The sequence below is a fragment of the Arachis ipaensis genome, chromosome B5 (assembly GCF_059453495.1).
Source record: "Arachis ipaensis isolate K30076 ecotype BB chromosome B5, ASM5945349v1, whole genome shotgun sequence".
In the NCBI taxonomy this organism is placed as follows: domain Eukaryota; kingdom Viridiplantae; phylum Streptophyta; class Magnoliopsida; order Fabales; family Fabaceae; genus Arachis; species Arachis ipaensis.
In genome coordinates, this window is record NC_142440.1 from 157,196,862 (window position 1) to 157,219,616 (window position 22,755).

General features: G+C 35.5%; 3 protein-coding genes across 16 annotated transcripts; 2 read left to right on the top strand and 1 right to left on the bottom strand.

Annotated features, from left to right (window-relative positions):
- Positions 1 to 465: 465 nt before the first annotated feature.
- On the bottom strand, positions 466 to 4,179 carry HCF208 (chaperone (DUF2930)). Of its 11 annotated transcripts, none has more exons than XR_015883692.1 (8): positions 3,829 to 4,179; positions 3,631 to 3,749; positions 3,437 to 3,508; positions 2,340 to 2,483; positions 1,646 to 1,799; positions 1,281 to 1,469; positions 915 to 1,078; positions 466 to 768 (listed from the first exon to the last, which is right to left on the bottom strand). XR_015883692.1 is itself a non-coding variant. In XM_088488786.1 (7 exons), the coding sequence occupies exons 1-7, from the start codon at positions 4,010 to 4,012 to the stop codon at positions 1,041 to 1,043; spliced, it is 900 nt and encodes a 299-aa protein (XP_088344912.1). In that variant the 5' UTR covers positions 4,013 to 4,120; the 3' UTR covers positions 466 to 1,040. The 11 variants fall into 11 exon arrangements, 2 of the variants coding, with proteins under 2 accessions (XP_088344912.1, XP_088344911.1); XR_015883690.1 differs by having other exon boundaries at positions 889 to 1,078; positions 3,829 to 4,120; XR_015883691.1 differs by having other exon boundaries at positions 466 to 788; positions 3,829 to 4,078.
- A 4,141-nt stretch (positions 4,180 to 8,320) lies between these two features.
- On the top strand, positions 8,321 to 14,234 carry LOC107644778 (putative transcriptional regulator SLK2). Of its 3 annotated transcripts, none has more exons than XM_088487952.1 (11): positions 8,411 to 8,556; positions 8,883 to 8,950; positions 9,415 to 10,594; positions 10,754 to 10,885; positions 11,289 to 11,337; positions 11,704 to 11,918; positions 12,009 to 12,077; positions 12,214 to 12,314; positions 12,622 to 12,715; positions 12,814 to 12,883; positions 13,074 to 14,234. In XM_088487952.1, the coding sequence occupies exons 3-11, from the start codon at positions 9,656 to 9,658 to the stop codon at positions 13,973 to 13,975; spliced, it is 2,571 nt and encodes an 856-aa protein (XP_088344078.1). In that variant the 5' UTR covers positions 8,411 to 8,556; positions 8,883 to 8,950; positions 9,415 to 9,655; the 3' UTR covers positions 13,976 to 14,234. The 3 variants fall into 3 exon arrangements, with proteins under 3 accessions (XP_020958857.1, XP_088344078.1, XP_088344079.1); XM_088487953.1 differs by lacking the exon at positions 8,883 to 8,950 and having other exon boundaries at positions 8,412 to 8,556; positions 13,074 to 13,408; positions 13,505 to 14,234; XM_021103198.2 differs by lacking the exon at positions 8,883 to 8,950 and having other exon boundaries at positions 8,321 to 8,556.
- Positions 14,235 to 16,784: 2,550 nt separating this feature from the next.
- LOC107644777 (putative transcriptional regulator SLK2) lies at positions 16,785 to 22,607 on the top strand. Of its 2 annotated transcripts, XM_016348707.3 has the most exons (11): positions 16,786 to 16,933; positions 17,734 to 18,244; positions 18,347 to 18,918; positions 19,180 to 19,311; positions 19,551 to 19,599; positions 20,004 to 20,218; positions 20,309 to 20,377; positions 20,563 to 20,663; positions 20,979 to 21,072; positions 21,169 to 21,238; positions 21,456 to 22,607. In XM_016348707.3, exons 2-11 carry the CDS (start codon positions 17,974 to 17,976, stop codon positions 22,367 to 22,369), a joined length of 2,487 nt encoding a protein of 828 aa, XP_016204193.1. In that variant the 5' UTR covers positions 16,786 to 16,933; positions 17,734 to 17,973; the 3' UTR covers positions 22,370 to 22,607. The 2 variants fall into 2 exon arrangements, with proteins under 2 accessions (XP_016204192.1, XP_016204193.1); XM_016348706.3 differs by having other exon boundaries at positions 16,785 to 16,933; positions 17,734 to 18,918.
- Positions 22,608 to 22,755: the final 148 nt, after the last annotated feature.

Sequence of the window (22,755 nt, forward strand, 5' to 3'; positions counted from 1 at the left end):
GTCATCATTTTAGAAGATCTTCTTTGAGGCGAGTGAGTGTTTTTACTTTTTTCCTCTTACTGCACGGGGAGTTATTCCACGTCGAGAGTGTTGAGATGTAACTTGGTATGTAAGTTGGGTCGAACACAAGTCTCCATACCCGTGTCCTAAGTAAATTGGGCATTTTGACCCGTGTAGCTTTTGGACATGTGTCTTCTATTGGGCTCACAAAATTCTCCTTGGGTATTGACTTTAATTATTTTAGCTTTTCTTATTTTTATCTTCTTATTTGAGTATTTGACTATGATATTCCCTATACGTATGAGTTATAAAAGAAAAAAAAAAAAAACTGGATTTGGTAAATTAAATTTAGTGGTCCCAAAATTATAATAAAACTTTATTTGAACAAATTCGCACATACAAATAGCTGGTGGCATATCATGCAACATATGAGGCCAACTAGAAGAGATTAGCAGATAGCAGAAAGATACAAATACCTATTAACATGTTTTACTATTAATGATGCTTCCTAGGACAACCACATGCATACATTTGTTCAAGGCATGTGATCAATTCCAAAACATGCTACTCCCTTCCTTTCCCTTTATCTATCACTCTAAAAATTTAGTTGTTCTCAGATCAATCTATCGACATACTAAATTATATTCAAATACATTAATCAAAGAATATTCTTAAATTTTCACAAGAAAAGATAAAAGGGAATATAAGGAGTGTTTATTTGCAGAGCTTGGTCCTTCCACCACTTCCCTCATGGCAAAAAGTTTGATTCTGCATAGGAAGCTGTGTAACTGTATATTCTGAATTAGATCAACTGGCTGCAAATTTAGTAATTTACTCATGCATATGATATTGCGGATAATGGAAATGCAGTGCCAAAGCAATGCTCACCCCTAGTAAATTGAAAAACTTCGCACCTAAGATAAGCAACCGTGTTAAGTGGCAGCTTTTAGTTTCTTGCATCCTCCTGCTTCAAAATTCACTGCAACTTTATCATCTTTATAGAAAATATTGTACCTCTTTCAGTTCACATGTTGAGAACTTTACTGTGGTTTAAACTCATCGGATGCTCTACACCAGCCTGTAAATAAATACATGAAAGGGAAGGGAAATGGAGCCTTGAATTACCTTCCATAGTGGCCAACATTGTCAAAGTATATCATTGAAATATCAACAAAAGAAAACCCAAATTAACCAAATACCAATTCCAACAATAAATCCTCCGGTTAGACTCGTAAAAATGATGTGGAAATTCACTAGAACACCATACACATGCCACTTACCACTGAGTTTGTTGGCCACAGCTGCAATCCAGGCTCTATCTTTAGTACTAAATGCATACCTCGCAGCTGAGGCCAGCAGAATAAACCCCACTGGTTTTCGCGAGTTAGCTGCAGTCTGATTATTAACTAGCACTGGTTGCACCAGGAGAGAGCTAGTCCCTTTAGACACTAGTTCCGGAAATTCAGAATCTGAGACATCAGTCAAACGTTCAGGTTATATGAGCAAAGGTCCAAAACTATAAAATGTTCAAAGTGAAGTGCAAGTCATGCTTAGGAGTGGATTATTTTTTATAAAGTTAATTAGTAAGTAGACGAAAAATGGAAGGTCAAGAAAAAAGCTCTAGTAGGGAAAGGAGATTCATTACCTGCATCTTGAGGAAAATATAGGGTATCCTTCAAATCAACCAGATCAGCCTTTTCAATTTTTTTCGCAAACCAATCAAGAAGAATTTCTTTAGATGAACCATCAGGTATGTTCCAATAGCCCCTTGCACACATGTCTCTTTGAACAAAAATTAGCTGAACAAATCGAAATAGTTCAAGAATAAGGTAGAAGAAGAAAAACTACAGATCATAGAGAAAGAAAGTGAGATTGAGACTGAATTGTATTACTGAATTGAACTAATGAATGTAAATAGATTTTGCTGGTTAGATTTTACATGCTAAATAATAGCGAAGTATCCTTTAAGAGCAAATTCATTATATTTGTTATTGATAACTAGCTACTAGCATCACTAACTACTCTAACCAACGCTGACAAACCTGTCTCATCTCAGCGGAGCTATGTAATATTACAGATACTCCAAGAGAAACCTATTACATTTTTTACATCAATGACTTCACAACTATGAAATACTAATTTAAAAAATTTAATCATAAACAAACATAATTCATATCAACAAAGTATCGTTTTTCTCTGTTCTTTCTTCCCATGCTGCCTGGGCCAACCCACCTTTTTTTTTTTTTCGTATAATTTGATACTTAACAGTAAGCTACTAATGAAGGACCCTAGCATGCATGAATCAATCTATCATGTGTTCATTTAAACTATTGTCTTACCGCAGCAATGGCATTTGAATTACGCAGCAGAACGTATGATGCCCAAGCTAGATCCTCCTTCAGACCATCAGCTATATCTTGTGACATGACAAATATTTGCTGTGTACCATCAGGTAGAGTTGCTTGATCCACTGGTTGAGCACCCTACGAATTTCCAAGACTTGGCTGAGAATCAATATATTGCACAGATGAAAACTTTACAAATACATGCATTATGCATATAAAAGATGTGAGGTATCAGAAACTGAGATGATGAAGAAATGATGAACAAGGAAAGAGAGAAAGAGAGAGAGAGAAGTCAGGAAAAGAGAGAGAGCTATTGCATTGAGTGTTTTTGGATCTGTATTTTCTGAACTGAATTTTAGTTTACAAGTTTATACTATATATACAGGTAAGGGTGGAAGTGAGCCGGGCTACTTGACGGGGACTCGTTTTATTCATAGTTTCACTTTATATTAAACACTACAAAACAAAAAAGAATCAATAATCAATACTAGTTAATATTGTAGCTTTTTTGTTTAAAGAAAAAATTATGGATTGTAAATATGGTTATGATATGTGAATAGTGATTAATATATAGATGAATTATTTTGAACTTTAATTCATGAAATAGGCTTTTCAAATAAGCTCGTAAGCTTGTCGGGTTTAAACAGGCTAGGCTCGAGCCTGAAAAAGCCTATGAAAAGTAATAGGTCTAGGTTTGGGCTATCTATTTATAACATGAATCAGGCTCGTTAAAGCCAAAGCTCGGCTCGGCTCGGCTCGACCCATTTCCACCCCCATGCAAAGTTGCTTAACAGATTCTAACTAATTGTGCTGAATTGGACACAATAACAAACTCACTAAGATTGGAATGGTTGAAGATGTTTTCACGAGTACAAAATTAGGAGTACAAAATCAGGAGTACACTATAAGAAGGAGGAATAACCCAAAATCTATATTAATGTAAACAATGATAGATTTGACTATACAATGAGTGTATCTTTCTCTTGAAACATAACAATCTCATGCCAGTGAAAAACATGATAGGATCACGATGCTACGGTCAATTGTTTAAAACTTGATTTTTTTTGAAAAACCAACAAATAAATAAATACCTTGAGGAATTTACCAAGGTAAGGTAGAGCGACAGAGAAGGAAGCCAAAGACAAACCCAAAACCTCTGTAGTCTAGATAGCAAAGATAAACACAGCAAATGAAACTCATTTCAGACAAAAAAAAATAACCAATGAACTGAATTGAAAATGGAAAAAGAAATAAAAAGAAAAAGGAAATTTTGATAAGTTTTTACAAGCTGGGCAGGTGTCATAGTAGCTGAATCTGTGCCAAGGAAGTGATTCAAGAAGAGAAGGGAACCAAAGCCATAACCAATCCATCTGGGCAAATAGGATTCATCCAAGCCAGGTATCCCTGAAACACCCCAAAAACAAGAACAATGTCATACAAGCATAAACACAAACACATGATAGGCAAAGATAGGAGACTCAACCTAAGGTGAAGCGAAGAACGGAGAGGTTGAGCTGTTGTTGTTGGGTTGTGTTGGGTGGCTTAGAATCTTGAAAGGTGGCACGAACTCTGAGTGTTGTTGTTGGTGAAGATGATAATGTTGATGTTGTGAAGGTGGGTTTGTGGGAAGGAAGACATGGTCTTAAGTTGAAGATTATGGTACTCATTGGAAATGAGATACTGTTGGGGAGATAGCCTTTCTGGTTAGTTTTTAGTTTTGCCACTTATTAGTTATTATTTTGTTTTAGTTTTTGCCTTTTTGGTGTTTCCATTGTGAAAAAAGGATTTTTATCACAATATTATTAGGGTAATAATAAAATCATTTTTAATCATTTGGTTTTTTAAATATGACCTCTTTTCATCTAATATGACTAATAATAAGTAATTAAAGACTTTTTATCAATTAATTTTTTAATAAATAGGTAAAGGTACATAAAAAAATATAGAAAGAACAAAAATATAATTAAATGATTATTAAATAGTATAATATATTTCAAAAATTAATTTTACAAATCAAAACTGATTCTTCATTATCTAACATTTTCCTAATTTAATCTAATTCTAACCTAACATTATAGGCAGAAAAATTTTAATAAGAAAGAATTATATATATATATATATGAGTAAATTGTTAAATTCGTAAATGAAAAATCATTCATTCTTTAAATTAGTTTCTAAATTTTTTTTAATCAGATTTGTTTTTTAAAAATTTAAAATCATATTAGTCATTTTACAGTTTTGTTACTAATAATGTTAAAATTAATAATGTTAAAATTTGTTGATATTACATGTTCAGTTGTTGATATTACATGTTTAGTGGCTGAGATTAGACTAAAAAAATTAGAAAAAAGTTATATGTAAATTAATGTGTTTGAAATTAGAGAGAAAGAATAATTAATATCTTTGAAATTAAAAAAAGAGATAATAATTAATTTTAAAGTATATTTATAATTTTAAATATTTTTAATTATATTATTTAAAATATAATTCAAAAACTAATTTCATTAATAAGAGCGTGTACTCCCATTTTTTATTAACCCATATCTCATGCTTTTTAATATAAATACTCTCTTCTTTTTTGTATTCTTTTTTCTTCTTCCCATGTTTCCTCTTCGTTATTGTTTTTTTATTGCTATTGTCGTGGCTGTTTTTTCTTTTTTTTTTTCTTTCTCTTCTTTCGAGTATTTTTGCAGTATTATATATTTTTTTGTTTTGATTTTTTATTTTTTTTGTTTTTATTCTTATTAAAAGAATAAAATAAAAAAAATTATGAGAAGTGAAATAAGAAAGAGAAGATGAAAAAGCAAAGAAGAAGAATACGACAACGATGATGAAAAAGAAGAGGATAATGAATTTTGAATTATGTAAAATTTATTAAAAAATAACACCGAAACTTTTTAACCGTGACACATCTTCTTGTTAAAAAGGTGAAATAAGAATTATGTGAATGTCAAACAAGAAACAAACAAGAAGAAGATGATGATGATGATAATAAAAAAGAGAAAAAGAAGGAAGAAGAGTTTTGAATTATGAAAAATTTATCGAAAAAATAACATCAAAATTTTTTAATCGTTACTTAAGTTTCTGAATTTTGATAAGAAAATTTTTTAACCGTGAAATCGAATTTCTTAACTATGTCATTTTTAACTAAATGATGTACTTTTTTTTAATTATTGAACTAGTTGAGTGACATTAAATTTATATATAAACAATTTAACTATTTTTGTGTCACTTATAATAAAAAGATGTATTTTTTGTTCTAAAATCTATTTAAATATATTTTATTAATTGAGTGAATTAAGATTTTAGACTTGTAATTTTTTAAAGATTTATTATGTTATTCATTTATCAAAAATTTGTGCGTTATTTTTAAATAAATAATATATATATTTTTTACCCAAACGGTATCCCCCAATCCGACAGGTTAATGACTAATACGTCACGGATCTGAACTCCATTTAAGGGTCTACTGCATGCACAAGGCAGGGTTCGAATTCCCTACACTTGCTTAAGCGGATGAGTGAGCTGACCACTCGACCAACCCAGGTTGGTTTAAATAATATATTTTATTATCATTGAATTCATTACGCGGCAGGGGTTCATGTCCCGGCCCGACCCGAATACCCGGCCCGGTCCTGAACATTTTAGGGGCTAATTTGGTGTGATTTCACTGGGTATAAGGCCGGGTAAGAGTCTCAAAAATAGACCCGGTCTTTATTTCGGATCGGGTCCGGGCCATAGCTCGGGTCACCCGAACTCGGTTCGATGGCCCGGTCATCATACACAATTAATATTTTGTGTTATTAGTAATGGATGATGGCTATTGTTATGTGAAATTTAAGTATTATAAATCTTAATATTTTGTGTTATTAGTCATTATAAGACTATAAATTAATGTTTTATATTTAAAATGCATAAGACTTTAGACTAATGCATAATATTGTGTTATTTGTATTGATTTAAATATTTGGTGTTATTAGATAATATTAGTATTGATTGTGGTTATACTTTAATTTTAGGGAATTGTTGGTTCTTGTTATATTTTTCTAAGTGAATTTTACCATGTCAAATAATGGTTGGAGTCTTAGACATTTGGATATTTCCACATGGTAACTTACAAGAAGGTAATATTAACGGCTCGGTTTTCACCCAGTTTTTACCCGGTATAATCGTGACCCGAAAGTGTGTAGGTTTCATTGGGTCTAGGGCCGGATTTGGGTCTAACAAATAGGCCCGGTATATATTTCAGGTCAGGTTTGGGTCACATCGAACCCGGTTTTACTCGCCCCATGAACACCCCTATTACGTGGTATTAAGCCAAAAAAAAAAGAAAGAAGCGCAAGAAGTAATAGTAGTACTAGTAACCATGTGAGTGAATACTCTATCCGGTCCCTGACAATTACCTCAAAAGGACAACGAGGTCCCAAGAAAAAAAAAAACACCAAATCCGGTCTCTGATCTTCTTTTTTTGGATGGATTAGCTCCTGTGTTAAAAAAATAACATTAACTTTTTTGGCACAGAGACCTCGTTATCCTTTTGAAGTCATTGTAGATTGAATTTTTTTTTTTTTTTTTTTTTGTCAAAAATCTCGTTGTCTTTTGAGATAATTATCAGAAATTATTTTAAATTTTTCTCTAACCATGATAACAAGAAAAAAAATATTTGAAAAAAAAAAAAAAGAGACTGTACGAGTACAAATTAAAAAAAAAAGAAAAAAAAAGCATATACGAATTAAAAAACGCGTGCGCAAAAAATAGCGCATAAATGTAAAATATATTATAACAACCTAATTAAACTTATTTAACAATTTTATTTGGTTATAAAGGTTTTTCATACATCATGTTCTAACCTCAACAAAAATGAGTTTCTCTTTGCAGCGGCCTTTTGGTGGATTTGGAGGGATAGGAACAATGACATCTTCCATCAAGATGATCCATGGAGTAAGGAGAAAATTATTCACTTAGTTCAACATGCTGCTCGCGATTTCTCTAAGGTTGTTACTAACCAAAAACATATTATTCCTTCCTCTTTGCAATATAACTGGGAACCACCTCCAATGAATGTCTGTAAAGTGAACTGCGATGCAAGCGTTTTTGAAAATGGGCAATTAGCGGGCTTTGGATGTATTATTAGAGACAGCATGGGAATTTGGATGAAAGGTTGTTCTGCCAGTATACCTCTTTCTAGTGTTCTCTCTTGTGAGCTTCATGCTATTTGGAGAGGGCTTGTTATGGCTTGGGATTGCGAGTGTAAAGAGGTCATATGTGAAACTGATAATCTTGATGCATTTCTTCTTGTTTCGCGAGGCACAACCAGCATGATTACGAATGACTCTGATCTGCTTGGCAAAATCAAAGAGATGCTTCAGCGCAATTGGACAGCTACTTTAGTGCTCATCCAGCGTACAGCAAACAGAGCGGCTGATTTAATGGCTAAGACTGCTGCTTTAAACAAGCAGGTGTACCTAGAGTGGTTACAACCCCCTAATAATTTAGACATTATTATTAGAGAGGAGTACTACTCTTTCTCTTAGGTGTTTTTTTTCTTTGTGTTATGTTCAGTCACCAAAAAAATACATCATAATATAGTTCTGACTGTGTTTTGAGATATATAAAAGCAACAAAAAACCAGGAGCCAACAATAATAGAATTTTTTTTTATTTTTCAGCAAAATTACTTTTTGTTATTAACAAAAAATATTTTCTATTACACAATTTTGATCACCTTTATATAAAATGCTATTTTTGCATTCATTTTAAAAATAAAAAGTGAACATCATATCAATATATTTTGTTTTTTTTTTAAAATCTCCATATAATAGCTCAAGAAAACATTTTCAAAATATATAAACTATTTTCTACACTTTTAAAATGTTTTTTATTTTCTCTGTATGCTTTAATTTTGATTGGTGGTCCTTGGTAAGAATAGATAGATATTTTCACGTCTTAATCTTCACACGTGTCTCCTATGTTACAGGGCATCGCCGGTAATCTAGAGTCCGAAACCGGATACTCCGAGGTCCCCATTCCCGCTGCATATATAAGCCAATCCTCCAACCTTTCTCTCTCTTCTTTCTTTCTCTTTCTCTCTCACTGTTGTTGAGTATTCTCTCTGCAATTTCATCACTTCTTTAATTTTTAATTTTTATTTTTCGCTCCGAATTTCGCTTCCAAAAGCAACGCTATGCTTTTTCTCAGCTCGTGATTTCGATGTGAGTAACTCCTTAACTTATTTAATCGAATGTTTGTTTCTTCCTTGCACTGATACAGTGGTATGTTTCATTTTGGCTTCTGTTTTTCTTCCCTTCACCTATCAATGATCGATCTTAGAAGCTATGTATAGTGAAGACTGTTACTTTCTTTGTTGCTTCGATTTTTTGTTTTCCTTTTCAAATTTAAAAATTGGGACAATGAGTTGAATTTTATTTATATTTTTTATTTTTTTCGTGTTCTGAGCTGAGTTTAAGTTTAAGGTTTGCGTTTTACTTATTATGGGGGGTTGTGATTGGGAGTTTATGGGGTTTGGTTTACACTGCAGGCTTTGGGGATTCTTAGTTTGTGTATGTAGCTGATGATTGGTGTTCTGGTTTCTGTATTTTTCAATTGGTAAGTTTTTCTTTTTGGTGCTGCTTTTGCAATTTTGGTTGCATTTATTTATCTTTTTTGAAATTTTGAATCTTTGAATTGAAAGCTTCGGGTTCTGCTCTGTGTGTGTGTGTGTTTTTTTTTTTTTGGGGGGGGGGGGGGTTCAACCCTGCTAATGTTTGTAATCTCCCCTGACGCGCTTTTTCTGTGCAAAAGCATGTCTAGTCCAAATGTTAGTAAGAATTAGGGCTTTTTGTGTGTAGTTATTAGATTGTGATTCCCCTTGCTTCAAAGGACATTTTTGTACCGTCCAAATTTTAGGCTTGTTCCATGACTTGAAAGTGTATGTTTACTTTCTTCACCATGTGGTTGCTGTTTATTTGGTTGTTTAACTTGTATTAGTTTCACTGTTTCAGCGTATACTTTCCTTATGCTAATATATATGTCTGGTTCTAACCTCTTTTTTAATTTTGGATCCATATCAGCAATTGTTCAGAGCTGAGTAGAAAGTATCATTTTTTGGTGCATTGGATTTCAAGGCTGTATTATTGGATAGAAGTTTGGAAACTCAAGTGGAGTTTGAAAGTTTAAAAGATCAGGGGAATATTTATGCTCAATCTACCTGTTACATAAAGCTTGTGAACTGCTTTGAGAATATTTGGAATATCAGTCAGGCCTGGCTCTGAGGAGCTATAGATTCCAGTCACCAAGAAGGAGGTGCCCTCTATGGCACCTTCTCGGGTGGCTGGAGGATTGACCCAATCATCATCAAGTTCTGGAATTTTTTTTCAAGGAGATGCACAATCACATAGTGTAGTTAACTCTCCGTTAAACTCGCCATTCATTAACTCATCTAATGCGGTTCCTGGAACTGGTCTTCCAAACCTGGGTCCAGTGTCAGGGGATATGAACAATACAATTTTGAACAGTGCGGCAAACTCAGCACCAAGTATTGGACCTAGCTCTTTACTCACAGATGCAAATTCAGCATTCGCTGGTGGGCTCCATTTGCCAAGAAGTGCAAGCATTAACACAGACTCATACTTACGGTTACCTGCTTCACCCATGTCATTTACATCAAATAATGTTAGTATTTCAGGGTCATCAGTTATGGATGGTTCGAATGTAGTACAACAGAGCTCTCACCAAGATCAGAATGCTCAACCATTGCAGCAGAATCAGCAGCAAGGAGCTTCTAGTGTTATGTCTACACCTGTGTCTCAAATTGGTCCTTCCCCACTTCAAATGGGTGCACAAATACCTGGATCTTTCATGCAAGATCCAAATAATTTATCTCAGCTGTCCAAAAAACCGAGGCTGGATATCAAGCAGGAGGATTTAATGCAACAGCAGGTGATACAGCAGCTTCTTCAGAGACAGGACCCCATGCAATTCCAGGGTCGTAATCCACAGATACAGGCTTTGATGCAACAGCAGCAAAGACTGAGGCAACAGCACATCCTTCAGTCAATGCCACAGTTACAGCGAGCACACTTACAACAACAGCAGCAGCAACAGCAACAAATGCACTTGAGGCAGCAGCAATTACAGCAACAATCAATGCAACCCATATCTGCGGTGAAGCGTCCGTATGACAGTAGCGTTAATGGTGTATGTGCTCGAAGATTAATGCAATACCTCTATCATCAAAGGCAACGACCAATTGTGAGTTTTGTTCATGTGTTAATTTATGGCTTTCTTCTGTCAAGCATCATATTTTTCTGCACATTTAAATGTATGTTTTAAACACATTTGATTGATGTTTTTTGTTCCCATTGGAATCCTGATTAGTTACAACTGAATTCAATTTTCTGTTTGTCTCAGGAAAACACTATTGCTTATTGGAGAAAATTTGTGGCCGAGTATTACTCTCCTCGAGCAAGGGAACGGTGGTGCTTGTCTTTGTATAATAATGTTGGGCATCATGCACTAGGTGTTTTCCCTCAGGCATCTATGGTTAGTTTCTATACTTGTACTCAATACTCTATAATTGTATACCATAATCTTTGTTTAAAAAAAATTCAGGCATTCAGCCATAGCAGAATGGTATGGCCCTTGTTATTGGAACCACCATGAAAAGATCTTAGTTTAGTGGAATTGTGTTGTGGAAAATGAGGGGCACCAGTGGCATTTACGGCCGAAATGGCGGACGTGTTGAGCTTTTTTTTATATTTTAAGTAAATTTTGAGGGTCATTTTGGTAATTTGTGGTTTCAGTAAGAAAACGGTAACCCATCACCAGAGAACTCAGTTCTCTCAATCTTGTTCTCTCTGCCTCTCGTTCTTGTGCTGCCCTTTTAATTTGCTTCTTGTTACTGTTGACATGTACATAAATCTGACATGGATTTTTCCCCCCAAAGGATGCGTGGCAGTGTGACATATGTGGTTCTAAATCTGGAAGGGGATTTGGTAAGGAACTGAGAACATTATTTTTTTTTATTATGTAATACTGTCATTGTATTTTTGTATTCTACAGAATCTGTATGTTTGACTTTCTTGCTTACAAAAATGACCCTAGTGCAATCAATATTAACCAATAATTACATTATGAATAGTTGTATAAATAATAATCTTTGGTCTAAACTTGAAAATTATAGAAAGTCAGATATCTGACGGCATTGTATTCGGACAATGATAAGCAAGTATAATAAAAGAATGACTGGTTTAGATTATCTGAATGCAGAATGTACCTGTATGCAATGTTATTGGTGTGGGTATTTGAATTTTCTAGTCACATTAATGCACTAATACTTACATTCTGGATCTGTGTAACAGAGGCAACTTTTGAAGTTCTCCCTAGACTTAGTGACATCAAATTTGGCAGTGGAGTTATCGATGAACTTTTATTTTTGGATTTGCCACGCGAACAAAGATTTCCTTCTGGTTTAATGATGTTAGAATATGCAAAAGCGGTTCAAGAGAGTGTATATGAGCAGCTTCGTGTTGTTCGTGAAGGTCACCTCCGTATTATATTTACACAAGACCTGAAGGTTATAAAACCATCAATGTATTTTAAAAATATTTTCCATTTGAATCTATTATGCATAATTATCTGCTGATTATCATGTAAATTATTACAGATATTATCTTGGGAGTTCTGTGCAAAGCGCCATGAAGAACTTCTTCCTAGAAGGTTGGTTGCACCACAGGTTGGTTCCAAGGCTTTGTTCCATTTTGGTGGGCTACTCATTATGTACTTGGGAGTTGGTTATAGAGATGCTTTATATGAAGTAGCCTGAAGAGGCATTATAGTGGGAACTAATTCATGCAATTCCAATATTGCAGGTAAATCAGTTGGTTCAAGTAGCTCAAAAATGCCAGAGTACAGTTGCTGAAAGTGGTCCAGATGGGGTTTCTCAGCAAGATCTTCAAACAAACAGTAATATGTGAGTTAATGCATTCTTATTCTTATTCCTCGCTGATAGACATGTGTTGTGAATCCTTGTTCTTGGAATTTATGTCTCGCTTGATGTGAAGATGTGGTGTTATATGGAATGATGACTTCTTGTTTTGGTTGGACTAACAATTGGATAAACAACTGTAGAAAGGATATCAGATAGAAAACTGTCCTGCTTCTCCATTTTTCGAATAATTTATTTGTGATGTGTATTTGTGTAGTTCTTCTTTCAGTGCTACATGCTATCAACCGATGTGAGTGCACTAAGCCACGCTATAATGTATTTTTTGCATTAGGGTATTGGCTGCTGGGCGTCAACTTGCAAAGAGTCTCGAGTTGCAATCAGTAAATGACTTGGGTTTTTCCAAAAGATATGTAAGATGTTTGCAGGTACACTGTTAAAATCTAGATTCAGTGTCTTCTGATTTTTTTCTTCTTTTATCATTTACTCCAGATTTCTTATAATTGCCTGCTGTAATGGGTGACAGATTTCCGAGGTTGTCAATTCCATGAAAGATCTCATGGATATCTGTCGGGAGCACAAAATTGGGCCAATGGGTAAAATTTTATTGTTCTTGTTACTATTTTACACTGGTTGGTTGTATGTCATTGTTTTCACATGTTGAACACATGGCAATTGACCATCTAAAATTGTGTTTCCTTCTGGACATTAGATTAGATGTGGTATACTATGTTCAAATTATGAGTATCTTTTCTTTCCCGTTAATGATTCAACTCCTACCTGCAGAGAGCTTGAAAACTTATCCTCGTTTTGCAACCCCTGCCAAGCTTGAGAAGCAAAAAATTCATGAGATGGAACAGCTAGCAAATGCTCAAGGTCTGCCAACCGAACGAAACACACTCAACAAACTGATGGCACTGAATCCTGGTCTGAACAACCCAATAAACAATAATCTTAATATGGGGAATCGTGGTGCTTTGAGTGGGTCAGCACAAGCTGCTCTCGCAATGTCTAACTACCCGAATCTTCTCATTAGACAAAACTCAATGAATTCAAGCCCTGGCTCAATTCAGCGAGAAGGATCGTCATCTTTCAACAATGCGAACCAGAGTCCCTCTTCAGCTATGCAAGGTGCTGCTGCCTCTGCTTTTATTCCAGGCTCAATGCAGAATTCAACCGGTTTCCCAAGTCCCCATCTACCCCCACAGCAGCGGCAGCAACACCTTCTACAGCGTTCAGCAAGTGCGAATGGTTTACTGCAACAAAACCATTCACAGGGATCCCAAGGAAATCAAGCTCTACAGCAGCAGATGATCCAGCAACTGCTGATGTCAAATAACAATGGGGGAGTGCAATCACAATCTCTTAGTGGACCCAATGCAAATGGGAACATAGCAAAGAATGGGTTGAGTTTTGGAGGCCACTCTCCTACTCCTTCCATAACTGGAGGATCTATCAATGTTTCAGGAAACAACGGCCCTGTTTCAAGGAGTAATAGCTTCAAAGTGGCCTCAAACAGTGATTCTTCTGCAGCCGGCGGCAACAATGGTATCAACCAGAGAACGCCAGATATGCCACAAAATATCCTTTTGCAAGATGTGGTTCCGGATATTGTCGGTGATTTCACCGATAGTCCCTTCTTCAATAGTGATCTAGATGATAACATGGGTTTTGGCTGGAAGGCATAACCAACACAAAATGGCTTATCAAGTGCTCTTGTTATAATTATTGTACAGAAAACTTTTTTAAATAGCTGCTGCTCCCTTTTCTTGGTGGAATTTGTTGTGACTTGACTAGGTCTTTAGAGATTCTATCTCAGGGTTTTTGTCTTGCCTGCAAGTGTAATCTATTAGACAATTTAATCAACAGTTTTAGCTCTTTTTTCTTGTTTCCTTTTTTCAATACAACACTTATACAATTCAGGTGCTTTGTGCTCCTTTCTTGCCATATTGTCCTTAGCGTTGACATATGACGTAGGATGTTTGTCCTGAAATGTGGCTAAGTGGGTTGTGACCCAAACTGGTCGTCATATCCCTTAAAAGTCAGAACCCCATAAAAAGAAATGTGTAACTGAGTTGGGACAACTTTTTTGTTTAAATCTAGTATCAAATCAGAATATTGATTAGAATTCAACCTGGCTTTGGCTTGTACCTTTGACCTAAATGCTTCTTAGTGGTAGGTGTATGCTTTTTGAGAATTAGATTGGATTCTCTTTTAGTTGACTTTGTCAAGTACTTTCACGTCCAAAATGTTACTTATTCCCTCATTCATTTAGTTTTTGGTTTCCATTCTATGCCTTTTTCCATGTTTACAGGTTGGAACACAACTGTGAGTAGAATACGTAGTAAAAGAGTTCATGATACTTGGTGTGTAGAGAACATACGATACATATATTTTGAATGTGTTGATGATGTTCTAAAGCAGGCTTTGTAGGAAGGAAGACATGATCTCAAGTTGGTGATGATAGTGTTCATTTTGAATGGCTTTGTAACGCTTGAATTTGTCTACCAACCCCACTTCAGTTTCCAGTTGCTACTTGCTACTTGCTACACAGCTTGGTCCCAGCTACGTACTCAGCTTGGGAAATAACATGCCAATTGCCAAATAATGCACTTACTATAATAATTTGCTTGATGAGACACGTGCTATAATCATTGGATATCCTTTTACAAGTATATGTTATCATAACAAGTGATCTTTTATTAGCGGCGGCAACGGGGCAGGTTTTTGCTCTATCCGACCCCGCTCCGCCTACAATAACTCGCATAGAATCTGCCCCGCTTCTACCTGCGGATAGTAAAACGTTGAACCCTAACCCACCCCCTAACCCACCCTATCCCTCCCTGTGGGTATCCACCCCGCCTCTACCTGCTCCTATAATTATTAAAATTCAATAAATAAAATTAAATTTCAAAATTTATATAACCATCATTACATACATAACATAAATCAAAATAAAAATTTAAATATGATATAATATTATTAATCATTTACTAATTATTTTACATATATTATACATATATATTAAAATTATATATATTATATATATATAGCAGGGCGGGTATAAACTAAACCCGACCCCGTCCCACCCTCCAAGAACTCGCCCCGCTAAAAACCCATTCCGATACGGGGTGAAGTGGGTACCCGCGAGTTCAGGTGGTTTTGTCATCCCTATTTTTTATGCAACCAAAACATCAATTACTATATATATATTGTGTTAAGAAGTCTGATTACACTGTTATTAAAGATTTAGTACTCTTCTAAGTTGTATGAGAAGGGTAGATTTTCCTCACGGATTCTATTTATAGTTTTACGGAACAAGTGGGTATCTGTGGATATTAATAATTTAAAAAAAAAAAGCAAAAAAAAATCACAAAATAATGAATATAATACAATATTATTTAATTTAAAAAATAAAAATACATAATCTATTTGTATTAAACACATCTTGAAGTAAAATACCAATATAAAAATTAACTTATGTCATTCCCAAATCAAATCATTTCTTACACAAAAAAAGACTTTTTAATATTATCTAGATCTCATATTAACAAAACTAACAATAACTAAACTTTTAATTTTAGGCTATTACATAAATAGAATCAATGGTGATAATATAATTTCTGTCACAAAAATTTAGTGAATCCTCATGGTCGAAGATCTTTCTTCGTTTTCGTCTTCATTTATTCATCAAGGCAAATCCCATTTTTATAGAGATTTAAATGGATTTTTGTATTCATCTCGTAGTAGATAATCTTCACAAATTACAATTTTCAACAAATATTTTTGCTATTCCTAAATAAAAATGATAAAAATTTTAATTTTAATTTCTCTGTGGAAAATGGTTGACTCCAATAATATTCTCTCTTTCATATAAAATACCTTTGTTCACCCAAAAAATGGTCTCATCTCAAAATATCTAAAATATCCATTATCAATGTAAAAACATTAAAAATAGCTAACTGAAAAAAGTTAATCCTTATTTAGAATGCCATAGATCGATAAAATAATTTCTAAAAACTTATTATCAATTTGTTGCGTAATCAAATTGCTAATTACACTAACTTAAACCTTGATGGAATGCAAAACGCAATCATATAATTATATTTGTTAATTTTTAAATAACGTGATAAAAGTATATAAATCTCATTTAATTAAGCTGTACGTGGAAATTAAATGAAATCCAGACTAGTTTATCTGAAAATATAAATACGCGAAGAGACGTAACGAAGATGTTTACAAATAGGAAGCGTTACACTTGGGCAGAATAATAATGTCGCGATACAACCTGCAAGTTAACCAATCAGAAAGAGCCACGTATTCAAATAGGTCTTCATGCGGCTGCGGATCTATCACCGACTTAGATGCACTATCCTTTTCTTGACGCGTGTCCACTCCATTACCGGACATAGCCGGTAATCTAGAGCCCGAAACTGGACACACCGAGGTCCACATTTCTTCTGAGTATATAAACCTCCACTCTCAACTCTTTCATTTTCTCTCTCTCTCTCTTCTTTCTCTCTCACTGTTATTGAGTATTCTCTCTGCAATTTCACCATTTTTTAATTAATGAGATTTTTATTTTTCTCTCCTAATTACGCTTTCAAAACCAAAGCTATCGCTTTTTCTCAGCTTGCGATTTCGATGTGAGTAGCTCCTTAATCAAATGTTTCATTTTTCTTTGCACTGAATGTTACTCAATTTGGCTTCAATTTTTTCCCCCTCTTCACTTACCAGTGATCGATCTTGGAAGCTCTGAAAAGTGAAGACTGTTACTTTCTTTGTTGTTTCGATTTTTTTTTGCCTCTTTGCAAATTAAGAAATGGATAGAGTTTCGGTTATTTAGTTTTTCATTGCTTTAGCGATTTTTGCGGTGCTGAGCTGAGTTTGAGGTTTGGTTTACTTATCATAGAGGATTGTAATTGGTACTTCTATGCGGTTTGGTTTACGCTGTAGACTTTGGGGATTCTTAATTTATGTGTCTCGGTGTGTATGCGTGCTGATAATTGGTGTTATAATTTCTGTACTTTCAATTGGAGAGTTTTTCCTCTTTGGTGATGTTTTTTGGAATCTTCATTAGGTGAATTTTTGGAAATTTGAATCTTTGAATTGAAAGTGTTGGGCTTTGGGGGTTTTGTCTCTAGTCTGCTAATGCTTGTTTTCTGAACTTCCCCTAATGCCTCTTTCTGTGTAGAAGCATGTCTATTCTTAATGTTTAGTAAGAATTAGGGTTTCTCGTATGTAGTTGTTGGATTGTGATTCTCCTTACATGGAAAGGGTACTTTGTACTGTTCAATTTATGTGTTTGTTCTATAACTTGAAAGCTTATGGTTACTTCTTAATGACGGTGTTTCTGTTTATTTGGTTGTTTGACTTGTATTAGTTTCAGATTAGTTTTCCTTTTGCTGATATATATGTCTGCCACTAACCTCTCTTTTTAATTTAGATCTACAACTGCAGTTGTCCAGAGGTGAGCAGAAAGTATCAGTTTTGGGCATATTCAGAAAGGTTTTGTTATTGGAGGAACTCAAGTGAAGTTTGGAAGTTTAGAAGATCAGGGGTATAATTGTGCTCAATCTACCTGTTACATAGAGCTCGTGAACTGTGTGAAGAATATTTTCATTTCTAGTCAGGCCTGGCTCTAGATAGCTACTTAGATTCCAGTCACCAAGGGGGGGTGCCCCCTATGGCACCTTCTCGGGTGGCTGGAGGGTTAACCCAATCATCATCAGGTTCTGGAATTTTCTTTCAAGGAGATGGGCAGTCACAGAGTGTAGTCAACTCTCACATAAGCTCATCATTCGGTAACTCATCTAATGCGGTCCCTGGAGCTGGTCGTTCTCACCTGGGTCCAGTGTCTGGGGATATGAATAATGCAGTTTTGAACAGTGTGGCAAACTCAGCACCAAGTGTTGGAGCTAGCTCTTTAGTCACAGATGCAAATTCAGCATTCTCTGGTGGGCCCCATTTGCAGAGAAGTGCAAGCATTAACACAGACTCATACTTACGTTTACCTGCTTCGCCCATGTCATTTACATCAAATAATGTTAGTATTTCAGGGTCATCAGTTATGGATGGTTCCAGTGTAGTACAGCAGAGCTCTCACCAAGATCAGAATGTCCAACCATTGCAGCAGAATCAGCAGCATGGTGCCTCTAGTGCTATGTCTATGCCTGGATCTCAAAGTGCCCCTTCCCCGCTTCCAATGGGTGCACAAATACCAGGATCTTTCATGCAAAATACGGATAATTTATCCCAGCTGTCCAAAAAACCTAGGCTGGATATTAAGCAGGAGGATTTAATGCAACAGCAGGTTATACAACAGCTTCTTCAAAGACAGGACACCATGCAATATCAGGGGCGTAATCCACAGATACAGGCTTTGATTCAGCAGCAGCAAAGACTGAGGCAACAACATATCCTTCAGTCAATGCCACAGTTACAGCGAGCACACTTGCAGCAGCAGCAGCAACAACAGCAGCAGCAACAACAACAAATGCATTTGAGGCAGCAGCAATTACAGCAACAATCAATGCAATCTGCAGTAAAGCGCCCGTATGACAGCAGTGTTAATGGAGTATGTGCTCGCAGATTGATGCAATACCTCTATCATCAAAGGCAACGCCCAAGTGTGAGTTCTGTTCATTTACCGACTGTTGCATGCAATAGTTCGTCTTCCTTATTTTTCAGGTTCTTACAGCAGCAATTGTTTTCAGATGCATTTTACATTCATTATGTTTATTTGTTAATTTAGGGATATCTTGTTCAGGAGTCATTTTACCCCTCGCATTTAAAACAAATAGATGTATTTGGTTGATGTTTTCTGTTCCATTGAAATTCTATATTAGTTGCAACTGTTATTCAAATATTCAATTCATCTGTTTTGTCTCAGGAAAACACTATTGCCTATTGGAGAAAATTTGTGGCCGAGTATTACTCTCCTCGAGCAAAGGAACGGTGGTGCTTGTCATTGTATAATAATGTTGGGCATCATGCACTCGGTGTTTTCCCTCAGGCATCTATGGCAAGTCACTCTGCTTGTTATTTAAATTTTCTATTAATTATTTCAAGGACAGTAGGATGCTTAATACATACAGATGGTATTGTTGGCAATTTCTAAGAATGCCTTGCACAAAATTATGTCTGAAAATTGAATTTACTTGGATTACTATTTTTCGTCTGCACCATGTTCTGCCCTTTTAATTTATTTTTACTTTTGACATATACATAATCTGACATGGATTTTTTAATTTCCCCCAAAAGGATGCATGGCAGTGCGACATATGTGGTTCTAAATCTGGAAGGGGATTTGGTAAGGAACTGAGAACGTTATTTTGTTATTTTGCAATACTGCAAGTGAGAACATACGTGATATTGTGATTGTAGAAATTTATCTGATAATTCTGTTTATTGTCTAGTCTGTAAGTTTGACTTTCTGGCTGAAAAGTATTACTCCAGTGCAATCACTACTAACCAGTAATTGGATTATGAATTGTAGTAAATAATAATCTTCAGTCTAAGCTTGAAAAATTAAAGAATGAGAACTGACCGCATTGAATGCAAACAGTGATAAGCAAATATAATAATCAGTGAGTGGTTAGATTATCTGAACTCAGAATGTACTTGTATGTGATATTATGAGCATGTTTCTTTGAATTCTTTAATCTTATATTCTTATTGATGTAATAATATTTAAATTCTGGATCTGTGTAACAGAGGCAACTTTTGAAGTGCTCCCTAGACTCAATGACATCAAATTTGGTAGTGGAGTAATTGATGAACTTCTCTTTTTGGAGTTGCCACGCGAACAAAGATTTCCTTCTGGTGTAATGATGTTAGAATATGCAAAAGCAGTTCAAGAGAGCGTATACGAGCAACTTCGTGTTGTTCGTGAGGGTCACCTGCGTATTATATTTACACAAGACCTTAAGGTCACAACACTGTCAATGTATTTTAAAATTATTTTCTATTTGAGCCTTTCGTACATAATAATCTTCTGATATTCATGTTAATGTTTACAGATATTATCTTGGGAGTTCTGTGCAAGGCGCCATGAAGAACTTCTTCCTAGAAGGTTGGTTGCACCACAGGTATGATATCTCTGCAGTTTAACTGTGTGTTAAAAGAGGCTACCTCAGGAGTTGCTTTTTCCCTCTTTTATACAACCATCACTTTAACTACACTGGTGGAGATAGTGGAATTCGTTATGGTAAATTGATCAGTAAGAGTAAGTGGCATTATTGTGGAACTAATTCATAAATCCACATTATTACAGGTAAACCAGTTGGTCCAAGTAGCTCAAAAATGTCAGAGTACAATTGCTGAAAGTGGTTCAGATGGGGTTTCTCAGCAAGATCTGCAAACAAACAGCAATATGTGAGTTAGTTCATTTATATTCCTCACTAAATTTCATGTTTTCGTGAATCGTCCTCCTCAAAAATTATGTCTCTTGATGGCGTGCTATCTGAGGATTTGGAGATAGATGCAATGATGCATTTCTTTCTTGGCTAGAGACTAGAGTAGACTGACCGTCAGATAGGCAACTATGGAAAGGATAGCATATAGAAAACTGTCCTTGTCCTCCATTTTAATTGAATAGTTTGTGATATATGTGTGTCAAATTCTCTTTCGTGAAGTGTGGCAACAGATAGGAGTGTACTAACGCTTCTTACAATTTATGTTGTGCATTAGGGTTTTGGCTGCTGGCCGTCAACTTGCAAAGAGTCTGGAGTTGCAATCTCTAAATGATTTAGGTTTTTCCAAAAGATATGTAAGATGTTTGCAGGTACACTACTTAAATCTACTTAAGAGTTTTTTTATAAGTTTATTATTATTATTATCTAATGAAGCTTTCTCATTATTTGCCTGTAATGGGTGACAGATATCTGAGGTTGTCAATTCCATGAAAGATCTGATAGATATCTGTCGGGAGCACAAAATTGGAGCAATTGGTAAATTTTAAATTGCTTTTGTTACTATATTACCCTATTTGGTTGCATGTCATTCTTTCATGTGTGTTTTATGTAGATATTAGATGTGCTTCTCTTGTAGGTTTGACTCTAATGTTATGTTTTGTGAAGCTGTTTTAGTTTCAATATTTGGAGATCTATTTTCCCATCATCAGGTAGCTTTTTCTTGCCTTGTAATGATTCAACTCTTAACCTGCAGAGAGCTTGAAGAATTATCCTCGTTTTGCAACCGCGGCTAAGCTCCAGATGCAAAAAATGCATGAGATGGAACAGCTAGCAAATGTTCAAGGTCTGCCAACTGATCGAAACACGATTAACAAACTAATGGCAATGAATCCTAGTTTGAACAACCCAATAAATAATAATCCTAATATGATAAATCGTGGTGGTTTGAGTGGATCAGCACAAGCTGCTCTGGCACTTAACTACCAGAGTCTTCTTATGAGGCAAAACTCGATGAATTCAAGCCCTGGCTCAATTCAGAGAGAAGGATCATCATCTTTCAACAATGCAAACCAGAGTCCCTCGTCAGCTATGCAAGGTGCTACCTCTGCCTTTATTCCAGGTTCAATGCAGAATTCACCCATTGGTGGTTTCCCGAGTCCCCATCTACCCCCGCAGCAGCAACAGCAGCAGCCGCAACAACACCTTCAACAGAGATCCTTAAGTGCAAATAGCTTCATGCAACAAAACCATTCACAGGGATCCCAAGGAAATCAAGCTCTACAGCAGCAGATGATCCAGCAACTGCTGATGTCAAATAACAATGGGGGAGTACAATCACAATCTCTTGGTGGACCCAATGCAAATGGGAGCATAGCAAAGAATGGGTTGGGTTTCGGAGGACACTCTCCGTCTCCTTCCATAACTGGAGGATCTGTCAATGTTTCAGGAAATAAAGGTCCGGTTTCAAGGAGCAATAGCTTCAAATCGGCCTCAAACAGTGATTCTTCTCCGGCTGGTGGCAACAATGGATTCAACCCGAGAACTTCGGATATACCGCAGAATCTGCATTTGCAAGATGTGGTTCCAGATATTGCCAGTGATTTTACAGATAGCCCCTTCTTCAGTAGTGATCTGGATGATAACATGGGTTTTGGCTGGAAGGCATGACTAACAAAATCTGGCTTATCAAAGGCTCTTGTTGTTATCATATTGTACAGGACACTTCAAAGTTTAAATAGTTGCTGCTCCCTTTTCTTGGTGTACTTTGCTCATTTTTCTTGGTGGAATTTGTTGTGACTTGACTAGGTATTTAGAGATTCTATCTGAGGGTTTTTGTCTCGCCTGCAAGTGTAATCAATTGGACAATTTAATTAACGGTTTCAGCTTTCTTTTTACTTCTTTTTCACACCACTTGCGCAAACTCGTTGCTTTATATTTATACTATTTTTCTTTATTTCCCTTTTTTAACCAATCTACAACGTACACTGAAGTCAGAATTCCTAAAAAAGAAATGTCCAACTTAGTTGGGACAATTTCTCTGTTTTACTAAATTA